At 48.5% G+C, this 21,851-nt stretch overlaps 1 protein-coding gene across 3 annotated transcripts in view; it reads right to left on the minus strand.

Annotated features, from left to right (window-relative positions):
* The window catches only part of MICU1 (mitochondrial calcium uptake 1), an 87,823-nt gene that overhangs the window by 1,161 nt on the left and 64,811 nt on the right, over positions 1-21,851 (minus strand). For all 3 annotated transcript variants that reach the window (XM_084290260.1, XM_084290261.1, XM_084290262.1), the window contains exons 10-12: positions 18,894-19,091; positions 7,530-7,667; positions 2,670-2,778 (exon numbers count right to left, since the gene is read on the minus strand). In XM_084290260.1, coding sequence (XP_084146386.1) covers positions 2,670-2,778; positions 7,530-7,667; positions 18,894-19,091 — 445 coding nt within the window. The remainder of the gene's footprint in view (positions 1-2,669; positions 2,779-7,529; positions 7,668-18,893; positions 19,092-21,851) is intronic.

The following is a 21,851-nucleotide window of genomic DNA, read 5'->3' on the forward strand; positions in this document are numbered from 1 at the left end:
ACCAGAGCGAACTACAAGTGCCATTTCTTCACCGTTTTTGGAAAACAAAGCAGGTGCTGTCTGGCAAAAACGCCTCACAAACCCTTTTCCCATTTGGATTTTGTGTTGGCTGCATCCAGCTGCACGCAGGGAAGCCCCCAGGATTTGATGCCATTAAATATTAGTTTTATAACCTGAAAGCTATATAATTTGGGTGTTTTTTTATGGGTCATTAAAATACACTTTCACCATCCTCTTTAGAAGATGATGGGTTAATTCATCACAGAAGACGAGCTGCCCAGCTCTAGCTGCTCGGTGCCATCCATTTTTCCCCGTTTCATTTTAAACAGCACCTCTAAAATCCTAATAATCAGTTTGCTACATCAGCTTAGCAGCAATTTGACACAAAAGACCCTTTTTTTATTTCCTCCTCCTAATATGATGAGCAATTTGTTGCTTTTCACTACGCAACCCTACAAGAAGTTGTCCTTCGGAAGGGATGAAGCCCATTTATTCCCTGTTCAATTTGCAGGTGAGATGCCCAGGCTAGGTGAGCGTGGGTGGGCAACGTGCAGTGCACAGACAATTTAAGCATGGGAGCACAGACTCCTGCTGCAAAATCCAGGCATATCACCACGGGTTAATTTGCAGCTCCATTTGGACCCCAGGAAAACGCCCTTCATGCGGCTGATGCTGCTGGAGCAGCCACACTGAGGCTTTTTCCCAGCTGGGCTTTCTCCCCCCTGCTTTATGCAGTGTCAGCATCAACCAGACCTTGCCCTGAGGCTTTCCAGAGCTGGTGGGCTTCTGACAGAAGAGAGCAGCCCGAAACTTCCCCAGGCTTTCCTCCTCCAGCCACAGGGCTCTTAGATCAGTGGCTGAGGCTCCAGCACAAGTTCATTAATCGCAAGTAATTAAACAGCAATCGTGCTGATTTACCACCTGCGTGTAGACCTAAATACTCCAGGAATACATATTCCATGACCGGGCAGTTGCTAATTTACTGTAGGTGCTGAGAAAATTGGCTTTGCTAGGCTATTATCTCCTCACGGCACACTGCAGAACCAGCAGCACATCCATATTTCATGTGCAGCATCTCTTGCTTGTTTTTACTTCTAAACGAAAGGAAAAACCCATCGGGTTCTTTTAACTTCCAGCCTTGAGATGCAATGATCTAAAGGAAAGAGCACAGATGATTCCCCGAGAAGTCAAAGCTAAGGCTGTGGACACACGCAGGAAGAAAGGTGACACATCTGGCTCCCTCTGCAATTCCACTGCCCCAAAACGCAAGACCCAAGGAGCAGAGTTGGAATTTTTCCATGTATTGCACATTTAAAATAAGTTTGTTTTAATTGGCACATCAAATCTGGAAACACAGCCGTAATGGCTGAGCCCCCAAAGGATGGTGAGATGAAGAAGGACAGGGGCTGGGCTGGTCAATCAACCACGCCACGACCAAGCTCCCCAGGAAACACCCAGCTCTGAGGTTACTCAGCCAGCTCCTCAGCCACACTCGCGCCCTGGACGATGGGTTATCCGAGCAGAGCTGCTCTGGAGACTTCAACACTCAGACAAGGAACTTAACGGGCTCCCAAGGTCAGAGCCAGTGAGAAAATTCAGGTGTCACTACTCGTGTTTTGGAGCAGAAATGCAGCATCTGGCTCTCGTTTCTAAACAAAGCCCCTTGTTTTTGAGCAAAGCCAAGACAAGGCTTGAGCAGCACCATATGGGGTAATGGAGACCCCTATGGAAGAGAATTTGCAAAACTTCTTACTGCTTGTCATTTCCAGCAACTTTTTCAAGTGCATTGTAGAAGAAGAAAAGACGCTGCTCCCAAGATTGGGATTAAGAACCCCTGAATGCCTGGGCTCCAGCACCAGAGCCCGTGGTGTACCCACCAGGCTGCTCTGCCTCTGCACACACCTGACAGGCCCCCTGCAGCTGGCCCAGCACTCGCTGAGCATCTGGGCCCTCTGACTGCCAGCTGGGGCGGCAGGAAGGAGACGAGAAGAGCAAGGCGAGCAGCAGGCCTCCTTGTGTGCGAGGACAGCCATGCAGTGCGGTGAAGCCCCCTGCTCGTAGCTCAGGCTCCATCGCAAGCATTAGCTTGGAGCCACCAAACACCACGGACATCCCGCAGGCTTGCCTGCAAGGTGTCCCGGCAATAAACAGCTCTTGCTGATTCTCAGGGGCTGTGTGAGTGCTTCTTTTTTGGGGGAATGGGCTAAAGTGGCCCCAGGAGAGGTTTAGGTTGGATATTAGGAAGAACTTCTTTACTGAAAGGGTTGTGAGGCATTGGGATGGCCTGCCCATGGAAGTGTCTGAGTCACCGTCCCTGGAGGTCTTGAAAAGACGTTTAGATGTAGAGCTCAGTGATCTGCTTTAGTGGGGGACTGGTTAGTGTTAGGTCAGAGGTTGGGCTAGGTGATCTTGGAGGTCTCTTCCAACCTGGGTGATTCTGTGGTCTGTTCAGGCTATGCATTTTGCCATTTTTCTCTCTACATGTAAAATGAGGGAAGTATAACACCTGAAATCCCTCTTTATCCATGCACTGCAGAAGTTAAACCTCTCATCACAGAGGAACTGCAGTCTCAGGACATTTTTAATCCATCAGACTGGGCTTGTTCGACCCCTCCCTAAACCCAAATACAAGCTGTGAACCGTGCTGCCTGCCTCTCGAGTTTTAATACCTTTATCAAGCGAGGCTCCAGCCATGTGGTAAAAGCTCAATGCTGTGTCCACATCGTTTATGTTCTTCAGAAACGTGAAGAAGCTCTCCACCTCCTCAAACGTCAGCCCCTAGGATGGAGAAAAGAGGGACTTAGTGATGGGAAAAGCAGACTGTGACACTGCTCGGGTAACAAATGACAAAGGGAATCAACTGCTCGAGCTTGCAGCTGGGGTCCAGACACCGCTACAAGCAGGTTCGTGTAGGCAGACATGCCCGAGTGAGCTTTGCTGCTGGTGGCAGGGCTGGATGTGCTTGCTCTACTTCCCCACACAGCACTCAGGCTGGGAAGTGCTGCAGCTGAAGGCAGCGACCCCTTCAGCGGGACCACCAGGAGCTGCAGCACCCAAACTGTGCCCTCGTGGGCAGGAACAAGCACCCAGCCTGGGATTTATCAGCCTGTCAAGGGGAATTCAGGCTCAGCCTCCTCCTGTTCCACCTAGTGGGAGGCTGATGCATTGAGACACTGCAAGTCCCGACTGCATAACACAGCGGGGTTCCGTGCTGGGGATGGAAGAGCGCACGCTGCAGCTGGGGCTGCGAGTATAAATTCATGTCATCTGTTGTAACCCGGCTCGAGCCGTTCCCAACGACTTCCAATCAGGGCAGAAGCGACCTGTCTTTTTTTTTTTTTTTTGAAATATAAATCACATTTTTTTACGATCTTCTCCTACAGACACGGTGCCTCTGGAATTGTAAGCAGAAGAACTACAGGCAGTGTGCAACCTGCCTAGGAGTATTCCAGCTCATCCCTGTCCTCAGCGAAACCGAGCACGTGGCAGAGCACGGCCAACACACGTTGCACAGCACACCAACAAGTGCAACAGCAGGCTTTGGGAGCTGGATTCATGGGTGCAAAGTGCACACATGGACAATGTATAGGAAAAAATCCCCACTTGCTGTACAGGGAACTGTCTTTAAATGTAAACCTGCTTTCCAAGCGGTGTGCTAACAGCTGCACGGCAGAATTAAATGATATTTTTCTTCTGCCAGGACAATATAGCACATACTTTTGCACAAGATACTGCAAAGATTCCTGTTTTCAACAACATATCTACAGGAGAAAAGATCTTTGCAATTCAGACACCCATCTCCAACATCTCCCTGCTGAGCGTGGGACTGAGCAGAGCACTACACATTTGGAACCCCCGAGGGAACCAGGATCCCTGTGGCCACTTTCAGGCCAGCATTTTCCTGGATTTTCCAGCAGGAAATGGCAAATATCGAGGCCAAGCAGCTCATGCAGAGGCCCCTGGTTTAGTACCGTGGTTCCTGATGTTTCAGCCAGCAACACGAAGTTTACATCCTTACAAATGTAAATTCCTGGTCCTTGTCACCAGTTAAAAAACCAAAAGCCACGACTCACGGAGGCATCCTGCTATTCTAGGCTTCTGTGTGGACACACATTCTGAATCTCCACAGCAAAAACCCAGCTGGTGCTACGGAATTCAATGTATGATTGATGAATTTGATCGCTGAGGCTGGCATCAGCATCTACTCCTTCCCAGCTACAAAAAATCGGAGAAGGGAAGGGGTGCAGAACCGTGCTGACAAGTTGCCAGCCGCGATGATCACCATCAGTCAGCAGCCGGGGAGGGGAATTCATCTGTTCCCTGTCGATGCGTCTGTCGGCGCTGCTTGGGCTCCTCATAACTCACTCGTGTCTCCACTGAAAGCCCAATAAACATTAACCTGCCAAAGGGCTCCCTCCCTGCTTCCTCAGGAGCGTTGAACTGTATTTGCAAGGTAACACTGGATTAGGAGGCTTGCCAGGTGGGTTTGGGGCAATTCACCATCCAAATTGTTGTCCTCTCGCCTGCTTTGAAAGAAATAACCACGTCACAGCCCCTGCTGCTGCTGACAGAGAGCAGGGTTGCAGCAGGGTAATAAACTGTGTGGATAGTGATACATTGCTGCTCTGCAAGTGTGAAACAAAAGGATTTGGTAGAACAACTCTTCCTGCAAAACACATCAAACTGCTCTGAGCATCACAGCGTTCAGGGACAGGACGAATGGCGAGGTGGCCGAGCAGCCCTAGCATCTCTCCGAGGTCTGGGACCCAAGGGAGAGCAGAGGAGAGCAGCAGCTCCATCCCTTTTCCCCAGGCGAGGAGCAGGCTCTGCAATGGCTCTGCACAGGGCCGAGTCCCACACGCAGAGGAAGCAGCACTGCCGGCACCGAGCTCCTGCTGCTCAAAGTGAAGCTCGCTCTCCAGATTAATCCTGCATCCATTTACAGAGACAGCTCCGCGAGCACAGCCCCGGATAAACGAGCTAGGAAGCTCAAAAGGCAATTAACATGGCTCTGGCTACGGCAGTCCTACTTCTGAAAAGGAAACTGAAGCTACACAAAAGCCCCGGGAGCAGCACCAGGGTGATGCCATGAAAGCACAGAAGCATATTTAGATGCAAAGTGCTGCACACAAATGTGCAAGGGACGGGTCTGTTAAAATACCCTGGGAGGGGAAATGCTTGCATAAAAAGGTTCTCTTCTGTAAAAGACGATGCAAGGTTAGGCAGCAGGCTGGGGGTTTCTGTGAGCTGAAACCTGCTGAAACCCATGAGTTCAGTTAAAAAGTCACAGGACTAGAGAGACGAGACGCCTTGCTCTGAAGCTGGCTGTTCCCTACAAATAGGAACGTGACCTGGCTGCCTGGGGAATGAGGAATGAGGGGGAAACAAAAGCTCTTCCTCTGCCCCACATGTCAGGTGTCTGACTGACACTTGGAAGGAAGGGAACATCTGCTGGAAGAATCCTTCCAAAAATAACGTCCTCTGACTAATTTCTCATACACCCGGCTACTGCTTGGTACATATATAAAGCCACAGCAAAGACTTGACAGTCTGTGAATGTAACAGTAGAGCTGATGTTTTCTGTCACACAGGCATCACAGCTGCCAAGCTGCAAAGCACTTTTCCCTGAGAAATCAACTAATTCCTGCGAAAACTCAAAGGGAACAGAGGCATAGAAGAAAAAATCTGCAGCGTCTTGCTCAAAAATCAAGTCAACAGACTCAAAACTGCAGCCTCGGAAACACCGATGGTCAAAGAGCTTGGGAAGGGAGATTTCCCAGTATCGACAGGCAATTTCTTCCATTTTTCCACTGGACGCTTTTTGGCTTCGCCTGCAGCATTTGCTGTGAAACAATGCATCATGAAGGCACCTGAGCTCAGGCCTCCCTGGGGTGTTAGGACAAATGAGACACTTCCAAAATACCGATACTGCTGACGAAGTTCTGCTTGAAATCAGCACTCTGGGGATGTCCAAAAGTGCTGAGCTTCTGTGCTGTGCAGGGAGAGATCAAAACTCGTTTGATGCTGTACGTTCAGCCCTGAAGGAACAGCGACCACCGCGGCTCTCAGCAGCACCATCTGGATCCGAGCACTTCCCGAGCTTTCCTGGAGCTCACAGAGGCCAAAAGCTTAATGTTTCTGACCAGTGCAATGTAAAAGGCTTTGATAAATATTAATTTTTGAGATGAGAAAACTCGCTTGCAGCAGAGGATCTTGATTTTTTATCTTGATTTATGGCTTCCATGTTCACTCAGAACTCCTCCAGCTGGGTACAGGGAAAAGCCTCCACACACACAAGCCCTCAGATAAACCAGAGGAGGTTTTCACCTGGCTATGTACTGGAGCACTGTCATCAGGAAAAGCCCCTGCAACCAACGGGTGACAAGGAGCTGCCCTCAGGGGCTGTCAGAGACCTTTTAGCGCCTGTGCCCTGCTGTTGCAGAATGCCCAAGTTCTCCTCTGCAGCCCCAGCAGAACAGGAAAAAAGGTCACTGGTGCAGCTTTGTGTGAACTGAGGATTCCTGAACATCACAGGAGTTTAGGAGAGTTTTATTTACAGCCCCAAAAAGGGATTAAAAAAAAAGGACTAGACTCCAACACTTCTGTCCTGTAACACGCTTTGCATCGAGAACTGTCAAAAGATAAACACCAGGTCTAATGTCATCAAGAAGTGGCCCTAAAACAGTTGGACCAACTCAAAACACGGCAAAGACCTTCCCTCTATTCTCATTTTGGTTAACTGTATGTTTACAGCCTAATCGGTAACAGAACAATCCATCTTCACCAAAGCAACGTCCTGAAGTACCTCAGCACCCCGTGCTTGCCTTACCCGATAAAAGCACGGCCTTTTAGTACAGAGATTTTAGCCCAAGGACTCTCACTAATTTAACTGGTACAGAATCTGCAGCCTTATTCCTCTCTAAATCACGGGTAATTCAAATCATTTTTCACCTAAGTTCATAAACTAAATAATAAACTGCCCAGTCACAGCATCTAATTAAACCAAGTTCGAGCCAGTAACTAGGTACACTTCTTCAGCGTTTATTCTGGCTCCAGACCCAGACTGCCATTTAGCAAACATAAGCTTTGAAAATTACAGCATCCATTTCAACAGGGACAAGCCCAAACCCTCATCAGGACACCAAGCAGCGCACTCCCACCTCCTGCATCAGATTTATCACCTGCAAAGTCAGCACGTCTCCCCACACTGCTTCAAAAGGCGCGGGTGCTTCTCTCTCCAAGACGGATTGCTTGCTGCAGAGGGAGAGATCCTTGCACATCAACCTGCTGCTTAGAGAAGTAATTTCCTTCACTCAGCCCTGTTCATGGCAAACCCCAGATCTCTGGGGTTTCTGTCCCTCTCTGCCACGAAGCATCACTCAACCCCACACAGTCTGACACCATCGGTGTCATTTCTCCTACAAGCCTACCCACGGAGCCTGACCACCAGCTCATCTCTCAGCATGGTGAGGGGTGGCTGTCTCCTCCCCCCAAAAAAAAAGCTTCTCAGATTTGCTACCACCACTGACCTCTCCGTCTTGAAAGTGCTTCTTGAGCTGCTTCAGCATGACGGTGAGCTTCTTCGACTGCACCCCGCTGTAGGCCAGCAGCATGCTGCCGAACTGCCGCTCCGTGATCCGCCCGTCCACCGGGTCGTGCCTCTCGAACTGGAAGGGGGAAAAGAAAAGAAAACAGTGGTGTTAAAAAGGTTTGGTAACAAAAAATGAGCATCACAGAAAACACTGCTTATAGAAGAAATCCTAATGTTTGAATATTTGCTTCCACCGGGACTGTTTCCATCACTGAGACAACATTTTCTTTCCATGGGCAACTCCTTGAGAAATTTTTGCATCTTTTCCTCCTAGTTTTATCTTACTGAGGACAGTATTTGTAGAGCTGGACTTGAAAAATCAGAATGATTATTTGAACCTGAAACTTAGCTAGTGCCCGCAGGTCTCCAAAAGGAGCAGAAAACAAGAAGAAAATACTAAGGTGCTCTTCACGCGAGCTTCCAGCTTGGACATTGGAATAAACACACAAACAACTGGGTTGTTGCAGCAACTTTTTCCTGCTTGCTCAAAGAGCTGTGCAGGGCTAAGCTAAGCATGCAGGTAGAAGTGTGATGATTGCTCACAGAGGGGGCTGGTAGCAAATAAACCAGGACAAAGAAAAAAAAAAAAATCTAAAAATTAAGCCATGTTGCAGCTTTTCTCTGCTCCAAGCCCTGTACAGGTGTTCTCCTGGCCTTTGCTGCAGGGCAGGAGGGAAGAGCAACTCTCCCACTCTGGGCTTGGGCTGCGTTGAACACCAGGTCTCTGCTTGAGGAAGAACGCAGATTTCATCTTCTCCCTCCTCTGTGGCTCTACAGACACGAAAGACCAGGCTTCAGCAGGCTCCACTTTCACAGAGCTCAGCACTCAGAATCCTTTACGTGATTTCCTTAGGACATGTCAGGAGCCGTGCAGCTGCTGACAAGCCTGAGGATGCCACTTAACACCACAATTAGTTTTCCAGCTCCTCCAGAGCAACCCATTTAGCTCGAGAGCACTGCTGATTTGACACTATGTTGCTGGATACGTTGGCCATTTCTGCCTTATTTGCACTTAATTCTACCACTAACACCAAAGGCAGCACGGCACCCAGCTGAGATCAAGGCGGGAGCACAGGGATGAGAGGCAGCAGCTCTGCCCGCGGTGCTTCCATCCCCTGTGTAGGCAGAGCTGCAGAGACCGCTGACTACACGCGGGTCTCACGTGCATGGGTCTGTGCATCCTGGCCCAAGGAGCCAGGATTTAAGAAGATGCACGAGAGCTGTTTCCAGCCAGGAGGATCTGCCTGACCTTAGGGACTTTGGTTTGAGTGGCCCAGGCAGGATTTGGGAAAAAGATGGTTCGTTAGCCTGCTGTCTGACGCAGGCCTTGGCATTTACTCAGACCACAAAACGCTGGCCTCTGCCCTTCTCGCGTGCTGGGGAAAAGAAAAAGCTCATCTGGAGGGAAATCGTGTGTTCCTCCTTACTAAGGAGAGGCAGCTGTCTCTGCCACACTTTTGAAGAAATTTTACAATAACCAAGAGGCATAAAAACTGTCTGCACTGTTTCAAAACCAGCACTAACTTCTATAACACTCTTAATTTCAACCTAAAAACACGAACCAGCGCCCTTCTACCAGCAGCCTTCAAATACCCCAAGTTTTGGCACAGGAGGTGCTGCTGGGGGCATTTCCACCACCTCTCACACAAAGAGAGGCTGGGCAGAGGTCAGCCAAACGTGCACCTTCTGCGTTTGGCCACTGCTCCACTTTTACAACATTGATTTAAAAAAATCTATAGGGTTCAGTGTTCCCCTCTGCCTCCTGGTGCTTGAGTTGCCATCAGCACCCATCCTACAGGGAGAGCCTCTCTCACAGCAGACCCATTGCAGGAGATGAAAGAGCTTCATTTATTGATTGATTTATCACACGGCTGGGAGATTGCTTTAGATTTATCTTGTTTCTGTTCTTTAAGATGTGAAAAAATACCTTATTGAAATTTCTTTAAAGCACAAGACAGTCCTGAGCCCTGGTTAACAAACCAACTCGTTCCCCTGCCCTATGGGCTCAGCGTGCATGAACAAGTCAAAACACCACCCGAAAATTATTCACGTTAAATGCAAAAGCCTGAAAACCAAGGAATAAACGTTCATTACCCTGTGTTTATCTTACTTTAAACGAATGTCTCCAGCATTTAACCGAAGCACTCCCAGGTGCCTGAAGTCAATAGCTGGCAGGCAGGCACTGCGCTCGCGTATGGGCAGGAACGCAGCGGTGCTCGACAGCCAAGGAAGGGGACGGGATGGCAGCAGCTGAACTGCACCACTGGTCAACAGCCAGGCTCCGACCTCGAATATAATCACCACTGAGCTGAGAAAAAGCGAGTCACCAAGCAATGGGTAAAGGAAGTTCAAAGCTTGCCAGCAGCTGGCGTTGGAGGTGCTGAAATTAATTATGGGAGGGATGAGCAGAGGAGATCGCTTAAAGAAAAATTCTGGCGAGAAGAAAAAAGGTAGTTTTTTGGCTTCAAATGATTTGTGAGAAAAGCCCGATTTTCACTTCTAAAACCAAATACTCCCCTGGAACAGCCCATTCCCCAGCCACCTGCTTGGAAGCAGATGTGCTCACTTTGTTTTCTCCTGCCTTTCTTGAGTGTCTTTCTGGACTGCTGTACACCGCTCACCTGCTGTCTCCAACTTGAAAATGAAGGAAGGTGCAAAGTCCGGAGTGGTTTTCTTTTCAACATGCCATGTATGGCCTGTGAACAGCATTAAAAGCCCACAGGCACTTTGCAAAGCAGGACAAACTTCCCTTTCCCCAGGCAACCACGTCCCTTTGCCTTCATGCCTGTGACGTTACCGTGCAGGTTCCTTCTCCCATCACTCGGAGGAAAAGAAAACCCACGAGGAGGTGATGCAGGCCAGGGCATGCCGAGATCTATTACCAGCAAACAAGTTCCCTGATGGCCTTTTTCCCTTCCATCCATCTAAAGACACGAAAAGCACGGCCAAAGCCAGCGCAGGGGCAGCTCCAAGCACTGGGACACCAGGAGGAAGCTCCTGCTCTGCCCAAGGGCACACGTGCTCACGACTAACAACGCATTTTGAGTTACAAACTGAGGCTTAGGAGGGATTTATTCACTCTGGAGGGTTGGTTATTGTGTCAGGACCACACCAAATGCTGCTCTTGGGTGAGCTGAGCTCCCAGCCACTGCCACTTGGTGCCAGCAGCAGATTCTGCATGTGCACACCCACACAGCTGCAACTCGCAATAAAATGTTTTGATATTCATTAACGCTGGCGTGATGTGTGGGGAAACCCAGCGTGCTCCCAGAAGGGTGGGAATGCAGGGGAAAGGGGCACAGCCCCGAGCCCCAGGAGCTCCCAAGGCCAGCCTGAAGCAGCTTCCCAAGCCTGGTGCATCATTACCACACCTTAGGGCACCCTCTGCAATCATTAAAATGACTAAGCTAAATCTGAGAAGTGTGTTCAACACCCCCTCTTCCTCCAAAAAATCATGCAGGAAAAAACACATCCACGTTTCTCTCAGAGAAACTTGTTACACATCTCAAACTACGAGCTTTTAACTCGGCTTTCTGTCTGAATAAATGTGCCTAGCAACTTTTGCTTCAGCACATGGAGGAAAGGTTTCAAATGAGGAGAGCAGAAGGCAAATCAAAAGCGACTGTTTTCTCTGCTTCCGCACACCCTTAATTGCAGGGCTTCTCACAGAAAGGCAGTACAAGGATCCACCATCAAACGACAGGCCCACGATCCCCCCGCTTCCAGCCCTCACTATTTATTTTGACTAGCCCCATCTACCTGCTCCTGCGGGAAACCAAACGCCAGCCTCTGAGAAGCACCCAGCCTGAACCAATTCAGAGGCAGCACTGTGAGAAGTGTCTTTATTAAAAAAAAAAAAAAAAATCAAGAAAAAACTTCTTAAGCAGGGCCATCGGTTTCCTCTCCAGTGCCTGCTGCCGCATAATGAGGTGGCTCTGAGGGCTGACGAGCCACCTGGGGTCCCTCTCAAAAACCATGGGACATGGCAAATGCCACCACGGACTCGGGCCCCTCACCTTGTCGGCGCTGACTCGTCAGGTCTGAGAAACAGCAGAGAAGCCAGGAATAAGAGCTTATACCAAGGCTCAAGGCACAAGCAGCATCGTGTCTTTAGAAGCATGGATTTTGAGATCCCAGGCTCTGCAGGTCTCGGGCCAGGGCTGTGCTGCTGCTTTTCCTGCTCGGGGTCAGTGTGGCAGGAGGAGTCCTTCAGCCGCAGTACAGCAGTGTGGTGGAAAGAGAACTTCAGGGGATACTGGTGTCTTTTTAGCTTACCCCACAGACACTGCTCCTTCCAAAAAAGGTCGAATTTTGGTGCCAGACACCTCAGGGCAGGTTTCTTGTTTCGGCTGATTCTCCTCCTCTATACATTCATCAGAAGCAATAGCATTAAAAGGACACGTGGGAAATTTCTACCTAAACCCCCCAGTGCCGAAACCCCGTCCTCTGTAACTGCAAGCATCAGGAGCCCACCTGTTTTTCTGACAAATATCGCAGGGTTTTTAACTCCCAGCTCCAACACGCACAGGAGCTCAGCATTACTTCCACGAGCAGCCCCAGGGTGACAGAAGGGAGAAATCAGCAGGGGTTGTGGGGTGGGACTTGAATATAATGCATTGACTTACCCTGCGAGAGGAATACTAACTGCTGAGCTGCACGGACAGCGTGATGTCCCTAAAGTTCTAGGAAGGCTTCGACTGAAAAAACAATCCATAAATTCCCTAAACTCTCAATAAAAGCACCTATAAAAGAAATGTATGTGTGCCACTTCTTATTTCCCATTCACAAAGAAAAAAAAAAATCTACAAGGGCTTTTGGATGGAGAAAAGAGCACTGAGGGATGATTTTTTAGTTTATTTATATTGGTTAAACAAACATCCAGAACAGAAATATTGCTGATACTAATTCTGCCAGTATTAAGGGTGCTTGAAAAAGGTGACCTGCTTTGAAGGCGGTGCTGTGCGTGTAATAAGGAGTCAAAAGGATCTGGACAGTGATTTGTAGGGTAATATTCAGATTCACAATGTATGACCCTTTAAAGTAGTAGTTGCTCAAAGCTTTATTTGGCAGGCTGTAATACATTATTTATCTGCAAACTGCTGCAGCACTGGGCCTGTTTACTGTTCTGAAGAAGCAGGCTGCCAGGCTCTCTTGTCAAGTTGCATATACAAATATGACAGGGGAAAAAAAAAAAAAAGAAAGCACTGTTTATCTTCCTAAAACCCAGCAACCTCATCTGTCCCTCCCCCAAAAAAAAGGGATTTGGAAGGAAGCTGTGGGGCTGCAGCTCCCTGGACTCAAGTGTAGGTTGTACAGCTGGACTGGGTCAGGAGAAATGCTCCCAGTGCTCCCAGCATCTTCCACTTCTATAAATACACACACATATATGTGCATGGGAGAGAAAGGGAGCTGTTTCCACAAAATCAAAATCCGATTTTTGAATACTTTCCATTTTCCCTTTCCCTCCACTCTCCAAGAGCAGCTTAAAGTGAATATGTAGTAGCAAAGTTAAAAATTTACATCCATCAGCAGCACTGAAATCCCTGCAGACCAGGTGGTTGAAAGATGCTTTTGACATTTCACTGGCCTTGGCACGGCACCACTGCCTGCAAGGGGGGAAAAAATAATTCTAGCCACCAGCAACTTGTTACGCTTTAATGAGCAATTAAAAAAGGTTATGTAAAGATGGCCATACCTTAACTTCATCCTCATGAATCAAAGTAACTCCTTGCCAGCTCTGAAAGGAGCTGCATTTTGAAATTTCGAGCAGCGAGGGAACGAAATGAAGAAAATGTAAAGGGGAGGAATCTGTAATACCCCAGGAAAGGGCATGTTGGTTGAATTGGAAGGAAGCCTTCTCCTGACTGCCTGGAAAGGAAGGGAATGAGCCCCAGCTCCCGCTGCTGCTCTCTGCCCTTGATAACATCCCTGGTACCCAAATGTGAGGAATGGAGAAGCTTCTCCATCCTGCTTGCCTGCTGAACAAGAAGAAAGCAAAGATCCCAACACAAGGAGCTCCCGACCTCCCTGCAGCAAGACCCACTGGCCAGCCGCATGCACCCAAGCCAAACAGCCTGAAAACACGACTACAAACCTGTGGAACTGGCACACAGCGTTATTAAAAAAGGTCTCTGTCACTGCTGGTGAGATTTATGCTGCTTCTGCTTGGCCTTGGTGCTCAATTTGCCACGAGAAAATAAACCTGCTGCACTTCCCGAGTAAGGTGACCAAAACGTTTGCTCAGACAGCAGAAGGATGATGCTGAAGTCAGACTCCTGACCCCTCTGGGGGTTTAATTTTCAGGCTCCACCGAAGTGCTCTGCTGCCTGCACCAGAGGAGGGCTCCTCATGCTGCCCGGCAGGAGCGGATTTATGCACACTTCATAAAGCAGCTTTGTTACAGAGCAAAGCCCTCTCCTGGCACTAACAATGCAATAAATAGAAATCCTAATAAAATCCTCAAACAGCTTCCCCCGTAGAGCTGCTGCATCAGGCACATTTCAGTCACCTGGTGCATGTGCAAGCGACAAAGCAGCACTGCACAGCCGGGGGGGCACAAACCAGGCATCGTGACAGCTGCTGGGACCACCAGCCACCCCAAAGGAGGAGATGGCCAAGCTGTCCCTGTGCATTTGAGCAACGTCCCAAAGCACACACAGTCACCCCAACTTTCCTTGCCTCACATTTAACAGCAGAACAAGCAATAAAGGGCTTAGTGGTAGATAAAAACGACCGCCCTCAGCCTTTTCCAGTGACTCTTCACATTCACTGAAACAGCTCAATTTCCCATCTCTCCCCTATAAACTACCCAAGCCACAACCCCTTAACTTATTATTTTTGAGATTATTTTTCCCCATAGTTACATCCCACTCCAATTTACCAAGTCTTAGGCTGGATGAAGACAGGGCGCCAAGTTTTCCCCAAACCCTAACCAAGAAGGCAGTACGATCAGCTGGAACACTTCACGGAGCCCTTTCCACTCACATGCCAGGACAAAAGCACACTGACAGCAGCTCTGAATGGCATCAAAACCATGGGGAGTGCTCCAAATCATTGCAGCCACCTGTCTAGAAACTCCCAGCGCCCCAGCTCACACAGCTGGGTGGCAGAGGACCATTGCTGGAAGTCTCCCATTTCCATCCTGCTTTCAGCTGGTTTATGTCCCATCCCCTGCTCCAATTCTGTGCGTTGCCTGTTTTTAATTCTGTGCATTACCTGGCAGCCACTGCTTGCCTCTCACCGCCCTGAGGGATCAGGCCACCTCTTCCTGCCACAACTCTCAAGCTGTGCAGCACCTGCAGAGGTACCTGTTACTGCGCCTGGCTCCTCCTGGTGTGGATCCCCATCCTCTGCTGGTTCTCTCTTCCCCTGTGACAAGCAGAGGCTCCAAGAGGTGCATTTTCAGCTGTTTCTAACCACCACCAAAAATCTGCAGCAGCCTGCAAGGCCATAGAGCAACAAGGCTGAATGCAAAAAAAACAAACCAAACCAAAACACAAAACTCCACAGCTTAAGTAAGCTGCATGGTAGTTTTTGTTGATTAGTACAGGACTCAGCTGCCAACTAACCCAGTGCAGGGATTCAGAAGAGGAAGGCACTTTGGGACAAGTTATTGGACTAAAATCAGGTTGAGAAGCTGTAGAAATGCCTTCTGAAGCCAGAATATTGGTTAAGACAGGGCTGAAATCCAAAAGAACCTAAGGTTTCTAACGAGAAATGAGCAGACGGAACAGCCTGACTCCATCCATCACCCCTTCTCGATAAGAAAACAAGCCAAGCTGCAGTGGTATCAGCACTCCTTGTGGAAACAGGCGTTTCCAGGGGAAAAGCTGTGCTGCACAACTTTGCCTGTCCAGCTGCGGCATCAGCCCAGAGCCACAAGGTGTAGGGTTGGCTTAGCACCTGCTTCACCCATTCAGCTGAGAACAAACGCCCTCCCCGAGTAACCTCCAGGGCAACAACGTGCTCCAGAAATCTCTCTGCAGGCCATTTGGAAATGAAAACCTTGGCTGAGGTTTTACACCACAGGCACCCAGCTCACTGCTGGCAAAGAGAGACCTGGGAAAACAGCCCACAACTCAGCACGGAGATGAAATCACTGCTGTTAGGACATTTTGGGTTACCTGTCTGGGATAGCAAAGAGAAAACACCAAGGACTTTGGGAGCCTGTCCCACTGGCTGGGTTGGTTCCTAATACACAGCCCTAGGTAACCCACAGCAACTCACAACACAGCAAGGACTCCCAGTCTGCTCGTGCTACAGCTTCCTAAAAGTATTATTTCCTACAGCACAGATAGAAAACTCATCGACAGCAGGGTTGGCGCCAGTTAGCAACTCTCTCCTGTAGGAAGCAGACACACTTTGCATGCAACTTCTGGTCTGGAAGACAATAAGGAAGCAGCGAGATAGGAGGGAAATCACCGAGGCAGCCAAACCACAAGAAGTGGCAACAAGCCGTTAAAAGCTTCTCTTCTCCCTCCGGCTGTGGTTACTTTGCTCATCCTTTCCTTGCACAGCCGAGCCGATTGCTACGTCTTCATAAAGTGAAGCAACAGGGAAGGAGGCAGTGGCCACGGTTACTTAACCATGCTGGCAGCACTTCACCCTTCTGGGACACTGAAATGTTCGTGGCTTTGCCTCATCTAATCACTCTGAGAAAGTTTCTGCTCAATCTTTGGAAATACGCACTAATATTTTGGGAAGCAGAAAAAATAACCAAGACCAGTACGAGAAAAGTGGGTTCAGGTGGTCAGAAACTACTGCTCTACCTTTACAGGCAGCAGAAAAAAATGATTCTTAAGTGTATTAACTGCAGATACACCTGGAACCTGAGCTGAAGGGAAAACAGTTTTAAGAAAAGTCTTATTTCAGGTAGAGATCTTTTGGATGAAGAAAAAGTGAGTCCCAGTTTGAGAACAGATGTCCTGTGCCACTCAGAGGCTGCACCATCCCCAGGACAGGTCTTCAGACATGCTCATGGTACGTTTCCCCAGAGCCTATTTGGGAACTGAGACACTTAAAATGAACACAAATAGGTTTTCAAATTAACATCCCACCTTCAGGCTGCGTACTGATTTTGCTAGGCCAGCCAAGAATCAGCAGACGAGGCCGGCAGAGCTGTCACCAACTCCTTTCTGCTCCTCCCTGCCCACTGGTAGCTCCAGCTACTCTGACAAGGATCCAGAGACGACCTGCAAGGGCAGCCGGGCACTTTCTGACGGATCCAACACCACTGTGCTCCCAGGGTCATCACCCAGAGACAGACACACAACACCAGGGAAGCCTTAAAACGTACTTGAGAGCTATCTGTTGCTCTGCAGCACAGCTATCTCCTAACACCACCTCTTAGGCCCTTCTGGTTCGCACAGATCAGGGTAAATACTTGAGGAACATCCCCTCTCTGACTTACCGTGTTTTTAAGGGGCTGAGTTCATTAGAGCCCTCCTTGGAAAAGGAACGCCATGAACTCGCTAGGCATTTGTGTGAAAAGCCACTTAACGTGAACAAAAACATCACATGCAAAGCAAGGAGGGAAGGTGGGAGATAATGTCAGAAGAGATAAAAGCATGAGAGGAGAGCGGCTACGTTACATAATGCTGAGGACAGAAATAGGTCTGTTGCCTAAATCAATGAGAACTATGAACAGAAAAATCAGGTGCCTTAATGCCATGAACTCAGGAAAAAGAGACAAGTTTGGCAGAACAAAACTGTTCCCCTTCCACAGCTCAATTTTTCAGTTCAAATGAGTACCAAAAATGCTAAGCACAGCATGGTACTGTGTTCAAGGGTGCCCTCGTGAATTCAGTAGCAATGCTTTTAGGACATTAACTTACCAAGACATCTTATCTTGTACTACCCCAAATTAACAAATAGCATCTTAGAAAGGCAGCTAAATGTTCACCAGAAAGATGGACAATTGGCTGAAGTCACTAAGAACTACATTAGAAATGAACTGTTGCAGAAGGAAAAGAACAAAAAAGTACCAAGAAGCTAAAAACCCATTGCTTCCTAATGAGATATATGGGAACCCGTGGAGGGGGCACACGACTCCAGCACAGTTCGAAATAATCCTCTGAGTGCCTGCTCATCGCCTGGCCCTGGAGAGAAAGTGGCAGTGGGAAGCCAAAGCAGAACAGCAAGCAAGGACGAAATCTCTATTTCTCTTCCTTTTGAGTTCAAGTTTCACCTTAGGTTTCTTAACCTTAAAAAGTATTTCATCCATTTTCCATTCGTAGAGGAGCTGCGAGGAACTGACACTTTCCAGCCCATAAAGAACATTCTCCTCCACCAACCTATTCCCCTGCAGACGCGCAGCACACCGCCAGCGTTAATGAGCAGTTAAATGAACTCAGCTAACCGGACAATTACCCCCACAAAAAGCCTAGTCCTTGAGTCAGTTCCTTACTTTGTAAATCTCCAAACAGAAGAGGGAATAAATTCAGGTTGGGTTCACAGTGGCTGACTTGATGGTACCTTAATAAAACGCCGTTCATTAGCTGGATCCCACAGCCTGAGCACGTGGGCATTCACACACCAGGCAGAAGCCTTAGTGACCTCTGAATGCTGCCTTAACCACGTTATGGCTGGGAGGATGAATTCTCGAGCACAAAATCCTCACTTCTGACGCAAATGAAAACCTGGCTTTACACAAACCAGCCTGAACCTGCTCCAGAGAAGTGCGTTGCATTAAACCAAGTCAGTTTCACCTGGGGGCCGAGACAGACCCCAAGGAATCCCCATTGCTATTCCTGCACTCACATTATTTAAAAACCAGATTTTGAAGCTTGCTGCTTGAAGTCAAGCTATGCAACTGCAAGGAGGAGACTGGGTGCTGCTGTTAACTCATGGTGATGCAAATTAAAAAGGAGGCATTCAGTTCAATTCAAGGCAGAAGAGTCAGAACAGACGGACAGTTCTTATTGAATGCGGAAATGTTCACAACAGTGAAGCAAATGGGGAAAGAGTTTTGTGAAAGTTATAACTGCTGGTCCTTCCAGGCACAGCCCACTCACCAGGACTGAGACAAACCTGCCTTGGTAAGGGAGCAACAGCCTGCTGGCCACCTCTTGCCTTTTTCTAGAGCATCTCAATCACCACTTAGGCAGTGCTGAGGCTAAGCAAGCCCCACATGGAGGGACACACACCAGGACCTGCCTCCTGCTGCTGCAGCTCCACAAGAGCTCCAAAAAGCTCTCCGCTACTGCAGGGAGCTGGAGGTGTTCCTGGGGAGCATCACGCTCATCACAAATTCAGCACGGACGTGCTGCACTGCCCTTTCCCCGTACACAAAAGTAACTCAAACCTCCAGTTTGAGGATATCGTGCTGCAGCTTGCGCTGGAATTCCAGGAAGTGGGAGATGGTGAGCTTCCCCTTCAGATCCGCCCCGAAGAAGTAGGTCGTCAGCGCAGAGTTGAAGCCGGTCTTCAGGGTGTTCCCAGTGGTCGACCGGTCTCTGTGGCGCATGCCCATGCTGGTTTGGGAGCGAATGATGCTCTGGACCTAAAAAAAAAAACACAAGAGGGACGATGTTAGCACCAAATCCACTTGGATTGGACTTCTTTTAACCAAGTATCCTGGTTAGCTGGCACTAGCTCCAGCTAGCTCACATCGCATCTCCTTTGCCCCATGCACAAAATCGGGGTTTTTCTACCCAAGGGCACCCCTTCTTGCTGCCTGACGTTCTCTGCCACGACTGTAAGCTCCTCTATCACCCGAGCTTTGGGCAGGAGCTGCCCAAAACAGAGCAAAGGGCTCCTCAGACAGCATCAGCCCAAACAACCCCCCAGCAGAACACACCCCACAACGCATCTGGGTTATCAGCAGACAGATATTTGCACAAACACGGCCAAGTGTGAGGTCACGCACTGTAACAGCGGTATCTTACAAAAGCCTCTGCTCTGGGAATCACAGCAAACCATCCGTGTGCATGTCCTGGTCAAGTTCCGTGGTTGAGAAGCTGAACAAAACACCCAGAAAGTGAGAAGTCATGCGCAGGGATGGGGGAGCAGCTGCAGAGAAGAGTGCATGAACATCGTGCACAGCCCTGTGTTTAAAAAGGGATGGAGACCGCAGAGGAGAGGCACAAGGTTTACCAGTTAAAAAAACTCTTCCTCCTGAGCTCCTGGCAGCATGTCATGACTTCTAGAAAGCATCACACAACTTGAACGGATGCTACGGGACAGGGCAAGGATACCCAGGACAAGCTCACTGCCCCCTAAGACACGGCAAAAGATCAAACTGAAGGATGCAACAGCTCAAAAAATCCAAGAACTCATTATTTTAAGCATCCCATGCAAATGTGAGGGGTAACCAAGGCAGATGGATAGTGCTGTGTCTTGTACAGGTAGCCACAGAGCAAGGAGAGGCTCCCAGAGAAGGAGAGGCTCCCAGGGGCTTTCTGGAGCTCCAGTAAAACCTGCTGCTTCGCCTTCAGTCTCCTCCTCCTCCTGCCAATTTTCTTTTGAAATAGGCACTGTGCTGTGAGGAAGGATCTTGTCCTCTGGTTCGCAGCAGCCCTGGAAACAGCAGCTCCTTCTTTTGCTTTGTGCTCCGCTTGAACCGTGAGCTCCGCACGCACGTTTCAGGCAAATATTTATCAGCTGTCTGAAGCGATGCAGTTTATGACCAGCTTGGAAACCTGCCCCTGCTTCTGCAGAAGCAAATGTTTACCCCGCTGCAGACGGTTCGATAGAGCATCTCCTCCCGGCTGTTATTTACACGGCACCGTAGGCCAGGCAGACCCGTGGCCCTCTCTCTTTCTCTCCGCATCCATAAGAAGCCCCAGACAGTCTGGACATCCATCTGTGGGCACCGGAGCCAAACCCATTTGGCTGGTACCTGTTGTCGGGAATTCTCCTAATACCCAGCAACGCAGGCAGCCGCCACAAGTTGTTCTCCAGTCCTGCCAGTGCTGTCCTCCCCCACAGCTCATCGATCGTACGGCTCTGCACAGATGCTTTGCTGTCGTCTTTATTTTTAAATGCATTTCAGCTTAAGCGTTTGATCTCTTCTGGCTTTTGGACCAGACAAGGGGAAAAAATCAAGGAAAATAGTTAAAAGCAATGGTTTGTAGAGAAATTATAACACTGCCTGCGAGTTAACTACTTTTCATCCAGCATTTTAATTAAAAATAGGAGCGTAAACTAACAATTTCTGGTTTACATCCTGAAGGATGAGAAGCTAAAGATGATCCTGATGCAGGCACCAAACTATTTAGCACTATGCACTGTGTATATGCATCAGCAGGAAAAAATCCGAGGCTCTTCAGCGAGGCACAAGAAATTAATATCTTCCTGGTGGGTAGTTAAAGCCTCTCACTCGCATATTAGCTCCATTACCACAAGTGATTTTTTTTTTCCTTGATGAACACTCAGGGTCTGCAGATGTTAATGAGAAGAGAGACCTGCTGCTGGCTCTCTCCGAGGACGATGTGTGAAAACAGAGTATGAAATTCATTCCCACGTGCCCACAGCCAGCAGTGATGGTAGGATGCTTGAGCCCAATCTTTTCTTTCCCTTTTCTGCAAAAAGGCATTGCCCTTTTAACCTGATGTCGCTTCAAGTGGCGTATTCCCTAGGAAATGGCAATTCTGGCTGTCCCTGCCAGGTACAATGTTTATGGGACAGGTTTTCAAACCCTGCCATCCTTAAAACGTCCTGAGGCATTTCCATAAGGAGTGAGAAAATATTTATTTTACAAATGATTGTGTACGTGCTTATAAAAAAAAATAATCCATGTGCCTCCCAGTGAAGCTATGTGTTTACCTTAATTCTGTTTGCAAAGTGCAGCAAATCAGTTATGCTGCTATCTGCAAGGAGCAGATGGTGGCAATTTGCTTCAACTAACCACTTGGGTCAAAAGGCTCGTGTTCTCCAACACTTTTCCAGGCTTCGATATTGTCAGGTTCTTCTCACTTTCCGAAGCAGTCCCTTCATCCGCTGACTCAAAAGCTCTGGAAGATCAGTCTTCAATACATTCCGATGCTAAACAGTAACTTTATTCCTTTCTATAGACGCAGTGACACATCCAACGAGCTTAACAAAAATATGTTCCCCTTCCTGAGGATTTTTGTGTGACTTAATGCACGGATAACTTCCTGTTGCCTACCAGATGATTTGAGATTACTTAAATCTATTTTGTGCTTTTGTCTTCTTAGCACTTCCAAAATATGCATCCTTTCTTCAGCTAGGTATTAAAACAGCCAAGCATGACACCTGCGTTAATTCCTTGGCCTTCGCTGCAATTTCAGTAGGCAGCTAA

Source organism: Netta rufina (genome assembly GCF_964035555.1).
Source record: "Netta rufina genome assembly, chromosome: 7".
NCBI classification, from domain to species: Eukaryota; Metazoa; Chordata; class Aves; order Anseriformes; family Anatidae; genus Netta; species Netta rufina.